Here is a 14539-nt window from a genome sequence, read left to right on the forward strand (position 1 = left end):
CACGGAATGGCTTAGGTTGGGTTGGAAACGCCCTTAAAGTTCAAAGAAGCATGGAATCATAGAATGGTCAGGTTGGAAGGGATCCCAAAAGCCCCCAGTCCCACCCCCCGCTGTGGGCTGGCTGTCCCCCAGCAGCTCAGGCTGACCTCAGGGCCCTGTGCAGGGAAGAGGCCCCACAGCTCTCTGAGCAGTGTTACCCAAAGCACTTTGGATGAGCCAGGGCACGCACCGGGCCGCAGCAGCCTGGCCTGCCCCTGCCAATTTTCCAGCCCATACTGAGTCCTGCAGTGCCAAACACAAACCCTTCTCCAGGACACCCCAACCAGGCAGTGCCTGAAGGATTTAACACTACACAGCTTTACAGGGAGAGACTTTGGGCGCACTCTGCAAGTGAACCTGACTTAGTTCTCAGCTTTTCTATGCTATTTTTTTGTTGTTGTTAACTCAATACTCAGCTTCCCAGGATGTCTCATCAACGGGAAGTCACAGGACGTGCCAGCAGAGCGAAAGCCCCATGGCTCCTAGTTGCATTTCAGTTGAAATACGTACACACATCAAATCAATGATCCAATCTCACTAAGCCTCAAGTAGAATTACTCCACAGGGTGTGTTTTCAAAAGCCAAACTGTAAACAGAACGATCTTTAAGTGTGGAAGAGACGTGAGTTCATCAGTTCCACCGCCCGTTCTGCTGCATCACATGGCTTCCCCAGGGACCTATGGGCCACGGGCAGGAAGAATGAGAACACACAAGCCTGCTGGCAAATACCTTACCAGCTGCCAACAGGAGGGGCAAAAAGCAAAGAAAAATCAGCGCCAAGGTGAGAAACCCCTCAGCTGAAACAGTGAGCAAATTAAGAACAACTCGTAACGAAGGAGCGGTTACCGCTTCGAAGAGCGAGCCTCGGGGTTCCACTCGGGGTACCTGCGAAGGCCAAAAACACAGCTGTCAGGGAGAAGATTCCATTGTGACCCGCACACGGCCCGGTGTGATGGGGAACGCTGCTGCTCAGCCCCCCCCAGCAGCCAGGCAGCCCGTGGTGCACCCCCAGCCCGACGCCGGGCTCAGCTGCACACAGGGAACCCCCACCCGCGGAAAACACTTTTTTTTCCCCCACCCTGTTTTGAAACAAAAGCCTTACTGTTGTCGTAAGTGGCGGCAGCTCTCGATGTGGGAAGGGGTGTTCTGGTGCAGGATCCAGTCCTAGGTGGAGAGAAGACAGGCACAGGGCTGGGTGAGCACGCAGAACCCCAGCATTTGGCCACAAGCCGTGCCGAAGCGCTGCCGTGCTCCCTCTCCCATCGCTACCCAGTTTTACCAACAAGTCAGCCAGGTCAGGTTTCTCACCTGACATTACCAATCTCCGTGCAAGGGATGAAAACACGTAACGAGTGTGGGAAGCTGCTGCAGAACACCGAGTGCCACCGCCTTCACTGCTGTCGGGCTGCACGAGCCCGTGCCCTGTTCTCTGCTGAGCCCGATGCACCATGCTGCCAGGAGGGCCCCGAGCACAAGCACGGCTTACCCTGCCCAGCACCATCACTGCCCATCACACCTCGCACCCAAAGCTCATTCAGAAGTCCCACGAGCCTCGTCACCCCCATGAACTGCTCTGCGGGAGAGCCGTGAGCTGTCGTGCTTCACCCCTCACAAACCCAGAACCACAGAGCTCCCTCAGAGCTGGGAACTCCTCACACGCGGCCTGAGCCAGAGCACGACGCCACGGGGACCTCTGCACAAGGACCATCTTCAAAGCCACAATGCTGAACCGACACACAGCAACCAAACCTGCTGCTCCAGAGCCACGGGTCGGCACTGGGACGAGCCCTGAGCCCCTGCAGGGCAGCTCCTGCTGCGGCGCCTTGGAGAGCACAGCGGCCACGCAACGAAACAACCTGCTGCCCTGACACCACGCACGGCTCTTCCAGTTGTGTGCTGGTTTCTAACAACGGGCAGGAAAACCATCCTATGGCCCCAGGAAACACTCGGCAGGCAGTCACTCTCGTTTGTTGGCCCAAAGGCTGAACACGGTGCTTCGAAGGAAAGCTGGCGACGGCTTCCCCAAAGCATGCGAGTGGGACAACGCCCCGTGCCCAGCACAGTTACCTGGGTGCCCGGAAGGAAAACAGGTTTTGTTTGAAGCACTGGATTATTTCCACTTCCTGAAGGAGGACAGGTACCACGGAACCCATCTGTTGCAGCGGGTTAAGGGCTGGGGAGCAGGCTGATGGAACGGCTGGCAGGCAGCGCAGCCACAGAGCTGCGTGTGCAGTGCACGCGCGCGGAGCAGCAGCGCACCACTGCGAGCTCTCTGGTAACGTGCTGCCGGAGAGGAATCCCATTCTTAAGCTCACAGGGCTGCAGCGAGCTCCTCCCCAACAAGACAACGTTCTCCTCTCCTTCCAGCCTTCCCTGCAGCAGTGCCCTCTTGCAGCTCGTCCTGCTACAGGACCCCCATGTGTGTATTGCTCCGCTCCGGCCGTCTCCCAGCCCTCCCCAGCAGCGATCTCGGGGCAATCCCAGCGCTGCGTGCAGCTCCCGGGCCATGCAGATGTGCAGCAGCACAATGAAGGCTGCGGGGACCCGTGGGGATCAGCTGGCCCAAGACCTCACCGTACACCCACTTAAGGCAGAGAGCAGGCACTGCGAGGCGTGGTGCTGGGCGTTACCATTCCGCGCTGCTCGGAAACGACGTGGCCGAAGGCAGAAATCACGCTTCATTACTCCCATTAAAGCCACGATTAAAGCGAAAGAGAAGTGGCCCACTGTGAAGCGTTCAGAACGTGCTTTACCGTGCTGGGGAGGCTGCCAACAGCTCTGCCGGCGGAGAACACCGAGGTGGGATCTCACCTAAGGAAGGGTGCAGTAATTCTTCCCCGGAGAGTCACTGCAGGACGCAGCCATGCGCTCCTGCTGAGTGGCTGCGCACGCGCCTCCCAGCAGCGCTGCAGGGCTTCCAGCAGCCTCTTCCAAGGGCAGGCCGACCCGAGCCGTGCCACGTGGCTGGAGCTGGGGAGCACGGCCCTCAGGTGCAGGCAGACAGCTCCGGGGAGGGGAGCCCAGGGTTCTGTTCTTCGGACAGGAGAACGAGAAGCACACACGTACATGCTTCGGTGGGTGGCACCCCGGACACAGCTCTCATCCGCGGTACGCTGAGAGCAGCTTCAGCTTTGACGAGCAAAGCTCAGCCCCAAAGAGAAGCCGGCTACAGGGAGGGCTGGCCAGGTGCGCTGAGCTGGGTGGGACTGGGCCGCCGGGCACAGAGTCACAGCAACACAAGAGATTGTCACCACGAATGCCCTGAGCTGCCAATCCATTCCTTTAACAGCGCCGTGACTCTGTTTTTTGGACACGCGGTCTCTCTGAGCGATGGATAACAAGGTTCTTCTCGTTCTGTGTCCTCCGTCCTCTTCGTAACTGAGCAACCGCTGTGCTCTGAGCCACTTCTTTGCTTGTTCTTCCTGAACACAGCATGAAAGGTGCAGAGGTTGTACTGAGAGACACGGGCAGTGGAGTGATACGGGTGGGGCTAGGCAGCTGGGTCAGCTTGGAGGCCTTTTCCAACCTTGGTGATTCTACAATTCCAGGAGCAAGTCTTCCCAGCTTGCCCCATTGCAAAGGCAGCAGTTCGTAGCACGGCGTCCTGGAACCACGCATCATCGGCCCCACGCACCAGGAATTGCCACCTCCCCCCATTTGGGCTGAAGGAACCACGAAGGTCCCCGCTCCCACACAGCTCAGCTTGGGGTAGCAGCACGTGGCCCGGGCAGGGAGTAAAGGCAGCGATGTCAATGGGGAAACCTGTGCCAGGTGCCACCAGGACACGAAGCCACAGCCCCACATCGAGGAAAACTCAGCTCCTTCGTCGGTGCCCAGATGTTACAGAGCAGGAGGGAGCCAACTACTTCAAGAGTTCACACGGGAGCAGAGGGCTCTGCCCAGCAGTTTGCACAAACCCAAGTTTGTCACCTGTTCCATTTCAGACGTTCTTCTCTGAAATCGAGCTTCCCCTTGTTCCCTAACCCACCAACCTGCTGCACCACAGTGGCCACAGAGCTGACAAGTCCCCGGTGCAGCTGCTCCACTTCAACGTACGAAACTAATATCGACAAATTGCACCCTTATTTCAAGTCACATTCTTGTGTTCGTGGGCTTTTCTTGGACGTACCAAGCTTAGGTCCTTCAAGGAACATCAGCAGCTTTCCGGCTTCTCTTCTCTCTCTTCTTCCTTCCTCTTCTTCCTCCCAGGGCTGATTTTGCTCGCTGCTCCCGGATGGATGGGAGCGCAGCGTGCGCTGCTCGGAGCTGGGGGCCGTCCCTGGGACAGCCAATGCCATGCAGGGCAGGTGACAGTCCTGTAGATGAGCGGGTGGCTCTGCTGGAACAGGCCGTGCAGCAGCAGCAGGGCCGAGTGCACCACCACCTCCCTGTGCCAGGTCAGCACGCAGCTCCTGCACGCGTCGTCATCATCGTCATCGTCATCCAGGTGACATCACGAAGCCGGTGATGAAGGGTTTGTTCCGCTGCTCGGAATCCAAAGGCACAACTGGCTTGGAACGTTAGAAAACCCCAACCGATGCGCAGGGCCATTCTGAAACTCGGTTTGAAACAGAACCCGGCTGCACAGCGCGTGCTAATTCCGTACCAACATCGTCTCTAGCGGATGGACATCGGCACGTAAGCACCCACACCGGCGAACAGCATCACAGCTCACCGAACGCACAATCAAACACGAGCTCACCAAACAGAGCAGCGGGGAAGGAGCTGGGTACAACTATGGCAATAATCTTTGAAAGACACTCACCTTCATACGAGCGCATTCTACGTTACACAGAGAACACATATGTGGGAATATTCTCGGCGACGTCGCATAGTAGTCATTCATCATGGACGGGGTGGGCAAGCGCTTTATCTTCTGGGCGTCGGACTGCAGGAACGCCGGGAGCCACGACGCCTTCACAACGCCAAAGGGGGACTTAATGGGCCCCTCGGGCTGCGGCTGGAAGGGCTTCTGCCCCACGCCGGGGCTCGGAGCGCTGGGCTGGCCGCTCCCGGAGTCCTGCTGGATCCTGTCGCGCTGCTCCAGGATGGCCAGCAGCTCGGCCGAGAAGGGAGGCTGGGGGAGGAGCGGCACCACGGGCTGCGAGATGAGCGGCGGCATGACGGGCTGCGCCAAGGGCGGCACGGCCAGCGGCAGGATGGGCGGCATGACGGGCAGCACCGCGGGCGGGGGGCCGGCCTTCCCCACGGGCGCCGCGCACAGCCCGCCCGCCTTCCCCGCAGGCTCCGCCGGGAAGAATGGGTGAGGGTTGGCCGGGTCGCTCTGGAAAGCCGGCGGTGGCGGCGGCGGCTTCATGACGTCCTGAGGCGGGAAGGCCGGGCCGCACGCCACGCCGGCCGGCGGAACGCCCATCGGCACGCTCGGCTCTCGCTGGAACTCTTCCCTCTTCTCTCTGCTCGAAGCTTCGGGGTTGTAGGCGCGCGCTTCCAGAGGCTCCTCCCTCAGCGCTTCCACGTTGTAACCTCGCACCTCCAGAGGATCCTCGGTGTACCCGTACCTGCTCGCGTGCCCGTAATCGATCACCTTGCCCTTGACCGCTGCGCCGCTCGTCCCGCCCATCGCTTCTCCTCGGCTCTGCGAATGCAAGCCGGGCAAGGGGTGGCCCATCTTCCGCATCCGTATCTCTCTGAGGATGAGCGGCATGTTTTCAGGCGTCAGCTGGTCATCCGGGTAGCGACTGAGCTCCTCCAGGTCTTCGTTGGACAGCCCGAAGCTCGCCAAGATGCTGGACGCGCTCTCCGGCGTGTAGCGGTTCTGCGCTCCCGCGTTCTGCTCCGGGAGCCGGGCCGGGGCCGGCGGCTTCTGCGAGACGGGCGGGGGCGGGCAGGGGCTGCCGTCCCAGCGGCCCGCGCGCACGTCTCCCTTCTGCTCCTGGTGCAGGTTGCTCTTGGCCTTGGCCTGCCGCGGGTCGGCCCTGTGCAGGGTGACGCGGACGTTGATGCGCTGCGAGCCGGTCCATGGGACGCTGTCCTGCCCCGAGGCGCGCGGCGCTGCCCCCTGGGGCGCTCCCGGCGCCGGTTGTCTCTGCGGGCCCGGCCCGCCTCCGCCCTGGAAGGATCCCGGGGGTTTGGCTCCGGACGGGTTGGGTCCTCTCGGCCTCTGCGGCAACGCTCCTCTGGGGCTAAACATGGTGCTTTTCAGAAACGCCCGGCCGAAGCGAGCATGAGGAAGCGCGGAGCTGCTGGCGGCAACCGAGGTCAACTGCTGCAGAGCCAACTGGGTCTTAATGTGAGCAAGCTGAAAAGGAGGAGGGCCCAACACAAGCGGGCTCGCAATGCCAAGGTTCAAGGAATTCACAAGTGGAGCGAAACTTTCCAAGAACAACACAAAGCTGAAAGTTAAAAGACAAGGGTTAGATGGTTTTAGCGGTGCACCCGCTTCGCGCGGTGGGTTCTATAACCAGTGAGGAAAAAACAGGGGAAGGCAGAAAACAGCACTTCAGAGGCAGCTCAAATGGCACTTTACATTCAAATTAACCAAGCCGCTCACGACGGCGTTTCCTTTCGCTCGCGTGGCCCTGCCCAGCAGGCCGTGCCGAAGCAGAACGGCTTGCCCCATCGCATTCAGCGTCACCGATCGCGTTCCCTCACCAGCACGTTCCAAGATCTGACAGTTCGGGTCTTAAGGACAACACCGTTATCGCACGCGCTACGTTAGGAGCGGTAAGCCAGCCTTTAAAACCCGCTCTGAACGCTTGGCAACGCGAGAGTGTGATGCAGAGGATCCAGCACAGCGACAGCCCGGGCGTGAGGCGGCCTCGCAGCCTGCAGGGGGACACTGCCACGGGGCACTACCGCATCCCGAAAGCGTTTGCGGGGCGCGGGGCCCGCATCCCGTGCCCGCCTCGCCATTCTGCAGATGGAGGAGGAGAGATCGGGTACGGATACTGGAACAAGTGGAAGCAGAAAGATGCGAAGTTGCGCCAACGCCGGAGCCGCGTCCGGGAGCACAAGGTGCAGCGGGAAACGTCGGCTTCATTTCGGCTGACGCCAGCGAGAGCTCCATCCTGGGAGCAGCAGGAGCACGTGTGGATGTGGGGAGAATGGGGCAGGGCTCTCCCAGCTCTGCCTCCTGCCCGCACACAGCTACACGGCTCCACGGGGCGGGCAGGGACCCTACCAAAGCCGAGCTCCTCCACAAACCCACAGCCAAGCCGACGGCAAGGAGACGCGTGGAGAAGGTGGGAGCCGCTTTCCCTCTAGTCAGTAAGAAGGTTTGGCCTGCAGACACAGCCTAGCACAAGCAGCGGGAAGATAATTTGCTGCTGATTTGTCGCTATAAATAGCGCTGAGTTTCCTGGGTCTGTGCTAATTACAGATCACGTTTCAACAGAAGGAGCTGGGAAGCCGAGCGCGGCGCAGAGGCAGCCAGCAGCGTACCCAGCCCGCAGCATCCTCACCACGCAGCTCAGCTCAGCGCCAGGGAGCTCCTCTGCTCTCTGCCTGCAAAGCCACAGCGCACAGGACAGCTCGCTGCTGGAAGCCAGGGCCCCCCCCCCATCCTGCACCACTGCCAGCCCCAGCATTGCAGGCACCACCACAGGTAGAGGGAAGAGAAGAAAGCAAAGGCCAGCAGAGCAAAGGCACTCATCTCCTTCCACGGGAGGACAGGCTGTAAAACACACAGCCTCTGAAGCCAAGCAACACCCCTCGCTTCTCCCTCCCCATCCCAGTTATTGCTGAGCAGTGTTACACAGCACAGAACCAGCCCGGGCCATGTACCCCCACCGCTCAGCAGCAGCCAGGACACGCAGGTTGCTCTGTGCTGTGGGGCAGACTTCTCCTGGAACCCAGCCTGCCCGCCCACGAGCTGCCCCAGCACCGCTCTCCTGCTGGATGTGTGGGAAGGCCTGCTGCAGGAGCCCACAGACAGCTCGTCTTCTGGCTCACCCACCAGAGAGCACCCACACCCAGCCACAACCCAGAGCAAGAGCTCTCCAGAAACACGCAACGCCAAGGAAAGCTTTTCTGTTTCGTGGCATCCATCGGGGACGTGGCTGTGACAGCATCCGTCTGCCCACGCCGGTCCCAAGAGCTGGATCTCTTGTGCTGCTCCCTTGGTTTCGCTGTTTCACAGCAGAGCAGCCTTTCCGAGGAGTCTCTTCCCTTCTCCAGCACCTCCTCTGCTGCGCTGCCCCACACCACGATGCTCACGGGGCACTGGAGCCATCCGGGTGCTGCAGTGCTCCAGCACAGCCTCTCGCAGTCCCTGACAACACCGAGGGCTGTGCTTCCAGTCAGACACCACCACAGGTAAAACCTGCCCAGAAACAGGGTCCTGGTCCTCATCAGAGCACTGACTGCTGGAACTGCAGACAGGAGCCCCTTACTGAGACCTCAGCCTTCCTGCTGCACCTGCAGACCTGCCCGTCGGCAGCCCGAGCAGCAGGCCTCCTGCACGGAGCCTTTCCAGCTTTCTGTTTTCCCCCTGCAGCCTGCATAGGCAGCACTGAGGTCCGAGATGCACCACCCCAGGCTCCTCGTGTCCTCTCTGCGGTGGCACAGACCCACTGGTGACACAGGGCCTGCGGTTCTGTCCCCCCAGCAGGGACAGGTGGACAGCATACAGCAGCGGGAACGCTTCAAGACGGCCGAGAAGCTGAAAGGCACTGCAGGAAGCTGGCAGGATCCATCCCAGAGGGGAGGAGGAGGAGGAGGAAGGTGCAGCTGCTGTGCCCACAGCGCTGGGATGAGGCCGGGCTCCAGGCACTGCTTCTTCTGCAAACTTCCCAGGCAAAGCAAAACAACGCGGCAAACAGCGAGACATTGCTGAAAGAGGCGGTTATTTCCTTATCAACAACTTTATAAGGCAAAAACGTGGCCACAGCTACCAAAGGAAAACGAGCAGAAGACAATCAAGAGGAAAGTGAGGAGGGGAGAGAGAGACAGAGAACGGAGAGGCTTCACCACCCTTTGGATCCAGCGCCGTTTGGAGTCAGGGGTCTCGACCCGTGGGTGCTGGGTTGACAAAGGCGACCACGCACGCTCAGCATCACAGAGCCCAGCTGTGCAGGGCTGCCCTTGGGCAGCAGCTCCTCCACATCTGCATGGTTCCATGTTTCAGATTCGAGAGTCCTCAGCAGGGGTCTCTGTCGGTCAGCGAGCTGAGAGAAGCCCGAGCTGTCAGTCCATTCACGCTCAGGCTGATGGTTCTCAGCCACCAGAGTCACTCAGCACTGAGAAGAGCAGGGGTCAGTCCTAAGAATTAGCAGAGAAGAGCAGCTCGCCGCTCTGCCGCCGCAGGGCTCCATCCTTCTCTCCTGGCTCCCCTCTTGGAACGTTTCCTGCTCCAGTTGTTTGAGACAAGACAGGCCAAGTCCCTCCGTGGTCCCGGGCAGCCCTGCCCAGCAGCCAAGCAGCAGTGTGCTCCATCCAGCCTGCTCCAATCCAATCCAGCCTAACCCGTTGTTAGCTCTGAGCCCCAGCAGCCGAGCACCTGCGGGGCTGCCGGCCCCTCCACCTCAGCAGGATAGGGAGGGGGGGAAAAAAAAAAAAGAGCAGAAGTGAGAAAACGTGTGGGTAAGATAAAGACAGCCTGGAAGTATGAGGATAAAAAACAAAAAAACACACAGCTCTCTGGCGCTGCCAAAGATCCCCTCCCAGCACCTGCTGCTTTAAGGCACTTCTCGCACAGACTCACTCTGGGTGAGCCTTCCAGAAAGAAACTCTTACAAGAAGGCAGGACAACGACGTTCGGGCACCTTCGTGGCATGCCAGCAGCAGAAACCAACGGCCTTTTTCCAGTTTCACCCTCCGTGTCAAACCGCAGAGCGGCACAAACCCGTTCACACAGCAGCCCTGAGGCAGAGCTCCACGCACCAGCAAACATTTCTGCCCGCAGCTTCCTGCAGAAAGCACCCAGCTCCATTCGGAACAACGCCCCGATGGCAAAGGAGTAAGGAATCGTTCCATTTACCTTCAGCCCCCAATCCGCAGGCAGAACCAACACGGGGCCGGCGGAGCCCCACCGAACCACGGAGCATTCGGGGAGGGGAAGGGAAGGGAACTGCTTCGTAGGCACTTGGAGCCCCACCCTGGGACACGCAGCTCTCAGCCCTACCACTCGTCATAGAGACCAGCACATCCCCACCCCTCCAACGCACGCCGCTGCTCTGTTTGTTCTGGCAGGCTGTTTTTAAAGGATAGGGAGAAAAAAAAAAAAAAACATGATGCATTTCTACTCCTCGCCCCCGAGGAGCGCTTCTCCACGGGGCAGATCCTTACCTCACGGCATCCACTTCAGCTGCATGAGCCATGAGCACGCAGCAGGGAGGGCTGAGCCCGCAGCTGAGCTCAGCGCACCACGAGGGCAGCTGCTGCTTTCTCATTTTTTAAGCACACGTTGCTTTCTTGTCAAAGAAACACGGGACACCCCGAGGGAGAGGGGACCCGTATGGTTCATGGAGTCCGACTGCTGTGCCCCTTCAATGCCTTCACAAATGACTCCATGGAGAAATAGAAGGGGAACGGGCTGCCCACAGATGCAGTAGAAGCCCCGTCCTTGGAGACATCCAGGTAGCACGGGGCTCTGAGCACCTGCTGGAGCTGTGTGCCCCTGCTCACTGCAGGGCAGTGCGACCAGATGGCTCTTAAAGGTCCCATCCAACTCTAAGAATCCTGTGATTCTATGTAAACCAACCTAAAGGATTTGATGACCTGCCCTGCAGCACCGTACTGAAATAACTGCGACTGCACACAAGCCGTGAAGCAGCACGTGTCTATGCCTCACAAACAGCCCAATCTCCGCACGCTGAGGCTCCTACAGAAGTGCTAGAGCCGTTCTGGTTCAGGATCCCCACCCGCTGACCACGTCCCCAGTGCCACAGCCCCGCGGCTCTGGGACACCCTTAAGGACAGGGCCCCCCCTGCTCCCTGCACAGCGCGTCCCAGCACCCAACCGCTCTGCAGTGAAGGAATTGAGCCCAGCATCCAACCCGACCCCCAGCGCCACGTCCCGGCGCTGCGGGGTCCCCAGCGGGCACCGGGCTCCAGAGCCACAGCCGAGTCCGCCCGCTCCCGCTGCACCAAGGGGCGGCGGTGGAGCAGCGAACCTGAACGCCGCGGTCTCCTAACGCTTAAAAACCCGGACACCGGTTAACCGTGCCCTGCTGCGACCGCTAAACCGCCGTGCGCACGGCTCGGCCCCGGAGCCCGGCCCCGCAGCCCCCGCTGCAGCGCTGCCCGGCTCCGGGCTCCGTGCCCCGGCCCCGCCGCCATCTTGCGCGTCCCCTCAGCGCCACGCAGGGCCCGGGGGCGGCCCTACCTCCCTACCTCGGCCCTACCTCCTCCCTACCGCGCCGCTCGCGGCCACCGGCGGGTCACTGCGTCCTCCTCCGACTCCTCCCGCCGCCTGCGGGCCGAGCCGGGCCGGGGTGAGCTTGGCCGGAGCGAACCGCGCTCCTCCGAGATGCGGCCTTAACGGACCGGGGGGGACCCAGCGACACAACGGGCGCTGCGCCACTGCGCATGCGCAAGGCGCCACAGCGCTTGCGCACTGAGACCACAGCGTGTCTCCGATGCGCATGCGCAGCCACTCCTCTCCGCTCTAAAGGAATGTGCGCATGCGCAGCGCTGGTAAGAGCGCCGCGCCCACTGGGCGTGCCATGAGAGCGCGCCCCCATGCGGGGTGGAGGAGTGCAGTGTCACCCTCTTGGCCACCAGGGCACCCTGCCGGCTCAGGGTCACCCTGTGGTCACCCACTGGTCACCAACTGGTCACCCACTGGTCAACCAGGACATCATTTGTGTCACTCTCTTGGCCACCAGGGTGCACTGTCACACTGGGGTCAACATTGGCCTCCTTGGCTACCGGGGCACCCTGCTGGCTCGTGGACACCCGCTGGGCCACCAGGCACCTTGCTGGCTCGTGGGAACCAGCAGAAGTGGGGTTTGATCATTCCAACTGTAAGAGAATGCGGATGTAGAGCAAATGGATTCCAACCCGAAGCACAGAGCAGAGATCACGGAATCAGAGGGGCCGGGGACGCGCAGCGCGATGAGGGATCTCTCTCCTTCTAAGGGCGCTCAGTGCTCCCAGGCCGCTCTTATCGCTGTCACCATCACTGGCTCAGACCGAGAGAACGTCCCCAAAATGGGCACAGAGCTGCTGAGGAGCCGGGGCCCTCACTGAACCTCAGAGTGCTGAGAGCTCCCAGATCCCCAGCGACAGGGGAGCAGAGCTTCGGGGCAGGCTGCAGACCCCATCCCAGCTCCCACCCCACCCAGACCCCACCCCAGGTCCCCCCACAGCACAGAGCCACCCAAAGAGCTGCACAAAGAGCTGACTGATAGAAAGGCAAGAAACCAAAACCAGCAGCCAGGGAGGGGAGCTCCGTGGGGTGGGAGCGCGGCACCGCACAGCTGCAGCAAGGACCCATTGGCAACCGAGATCAGCCCCCTAGGCTGAGCCCCAGGGCTCCAACTGGGAGCACTGGGAGGAACGCTGGCTCAGCCCCAGTGCCACGTGCTGTCCCCGAGTGCCACCCCCAGTGCGCTGCTCTGTCCCCCCCCCCCGTGCATGCCAGCCCTCCGCAGGACATCGGGGCCGCTGTGCCACCAAGCACCGGGATTATCGCCTGTCAGCAGGTGCAAGCGGAGCCCACGTCCCCTCCCCGAGGTCGCAGACGGGCTCTGACCCCCCCCCCCCTGCACCGCCGCGTTCCCCATGGCCGGCGTCACCCCAGGGAGGGGCAGCGGGGCCGGGCAGGGGGACCTGCAGGACGAGGTCACCATGGGGAATGGGGCTTTGGGGACAGCATGGTGTCCCCGTGGGGAATGGGACGCGGGGTATCACCTCAGTGTTCCCATGGGGAATGGGACACAGGGACATGAAGAACAGTGTCCTTACCGAGAAGGGGACATGGGGTACAGCCTGGTGTCCCCATAGGTTATGAGACATGGGGATGCACAGCCTGGTGTCCCCATGGGTTACGGGACACGGGGACGTGGAGGACGGTGTCCCCATGCGAATGGGACATGTGGGAGTACAGACTGGTGTCCCCATGGGGAAGGGGACAGAGGGTACACCTCAGTGTCCCCATGGGGAATGGGAAATGGGGACACGTAGCTCCGCGTCCCCATAGGTTGCAGGACGTGGGGATGAGCAGCTTGATGTCCCCACGGGCAATGGGACATGGGGACACGTGGACGTACAGACCGGCATCTCCGTGGGGAATGAAGCATGGAACACAGCCCGGTGTCCCCATACGTTATGGGACATGGGGACGTGCAGAACAGCGTCCCTATGGGGGAATGGGACGTGTGGGAGTGCAGACCGGTGTCCCCGTGGGAATGGGACACGGAGTACGCCTCAACGTCCCCGTGGGGAACGGGAAACGGGGACATGCAGCTTCGTGTCCCCATGGGGAATGGGGCATGGGGAGCACTCCAGTGTCCCCGTGGGGAACGGGACGCGGGGTGCTCCTCAGTGTCCCCATATGTTATGGGACACGGGGACGCGCATCCCATTGGGTCAGCGCTATATATAAGATCGCAGCCGGGATGGGGGGGGGGGGGCTGTGACAGTGCATTGCTGCCATTCCCCACCCCCCCGTGCGCCCTCCCTGACCTTGGGGGCACCGACCCTATGGCTCCGTGCTGCCACCCCCAGCGCTGCCCCCCCACGACCCCAAACCCACACCCCTATGTGGGTGGCAGCCCCATATCCCCCCCTAGCACAGAGTCCCCCCACACTCCTCCCAGGGACGATAACCATAGGGTGAAAGGGGGGGGGGAGGGTTCGGGGGGAGGTCGGCACTCACCGTCGGAATGGGTCGAGGGGCAGCGGGGGGGGCTCGGGACCCCCGTACCGGGGAGGGGGGCGGCTGCCTCCAGCCCGCATCTCTCGGCCATAGGGTGGGGGGCACGCACCGGGGGTGCCCCCCCCGAAGTGCCCCCCCCTCCGATGGGCGGGGCCGGGAATCCCCAGCTCCGCCCACTTGGGGGAGGGGCACCCGGGGGGGGGGGGGCATTCCCGCAGCCACGCGCGCAGCACGTGACTCCCCCCTCCGGCGCGCCGGCGCGCCACGGGGAATCCCCCGCCCCCGCGTTGTGTTGACGCGCATCCCGCCAATGGGCGGCGCGCTAACAGCGCTCCAGTCGCGTTCTGCTTGTAACGCCTCTCGCCATTGGGCGCCTTCTCTCAGCCAGTCGGAGGCCCCACTGGGTGTTGACATCCCGTCTCCCCCCACGTGGGAGACGCACGCCTCGAGGCGAGCCAATCCCGAGCTTATCTTCGCCGCCTCTCCATCCCATTGGCCAGCGGGTGAACCCGCGCAGCCAATCCGACGAGCGCAGGGGCGGGAAGCACGCCAAGCCTCTCTCCCGCCCCCCGCGCCCAATCGCCCAATCCTCTCGCAGCGTCTCCTCTCCCCCTCCTCTCATTGGTCAGCACGAGCGGGGGCGGCCCAATGGGAGCGTGGCGGGGCGGGGCGTTGTGGCGGTGGCGGCGCTGCGGGCGGACGGGGCGGCTCCGCGGGGCC

The 14539-nt window shown here is 61.9% G+C and overlaps 1 protein-coding gene across 5 annotated transcripts in view; it reads right to left on the minus strand.

Annotated features, from left to right (window-relative positions):
* The window catches only part of ZNF638 (zinc finger protein 638), a 29090-nt gene extending 15177 nt beyond the window's left edge, over positions 1 to 13913 (minus strand). For 2 of the 5 annotated variants that reach the window (XM_021394757.1, XM_021394761.1), the window contains exons 1-4: positions 11343 to 11591; positions 4805 to 6392; positions 1142 to 1203; positions 886 to 924 (exon numbers count right to left, since the gene is read on the minus strand). In XM_021394757.1, the coding sequence (XP_021250432.1) occupies positions 886 to 924; positions 1142 to 1203; positions 4805 to 6392; positions 11343 to 11584 (1931 nt within the window). In that variant the 5' untranslated portion in view covers positions 11585 to 11591. Of the gene's footprint in view, positions 1 to 885; positions 925 to 1141; positions 1204 to 4804; positions 6393 to 8970; positions 11291 to 11331; positions 11592 to 13819 lie in introns of those variants that run through there. The other 3 variants (XM_021394760.1, XM_021394762.1, XM_021394759.1) reach the window with 3 other exon arrangements.

The sequence above is a fragment of the Numida meleagris genome, chromosome 4 (assembly GCF_002078875.1).
Source record: "Numida meleagris isolate 19003 breed g44 Domestic line chromosome 4, NumMel1.0, whole genome shotgun sequence".
Taxonomy (NCBI): Eukaryota; Metazoa; Chordata; class Aves; order Galliformes; family Numididae; genus Numida; species Numida meleagris.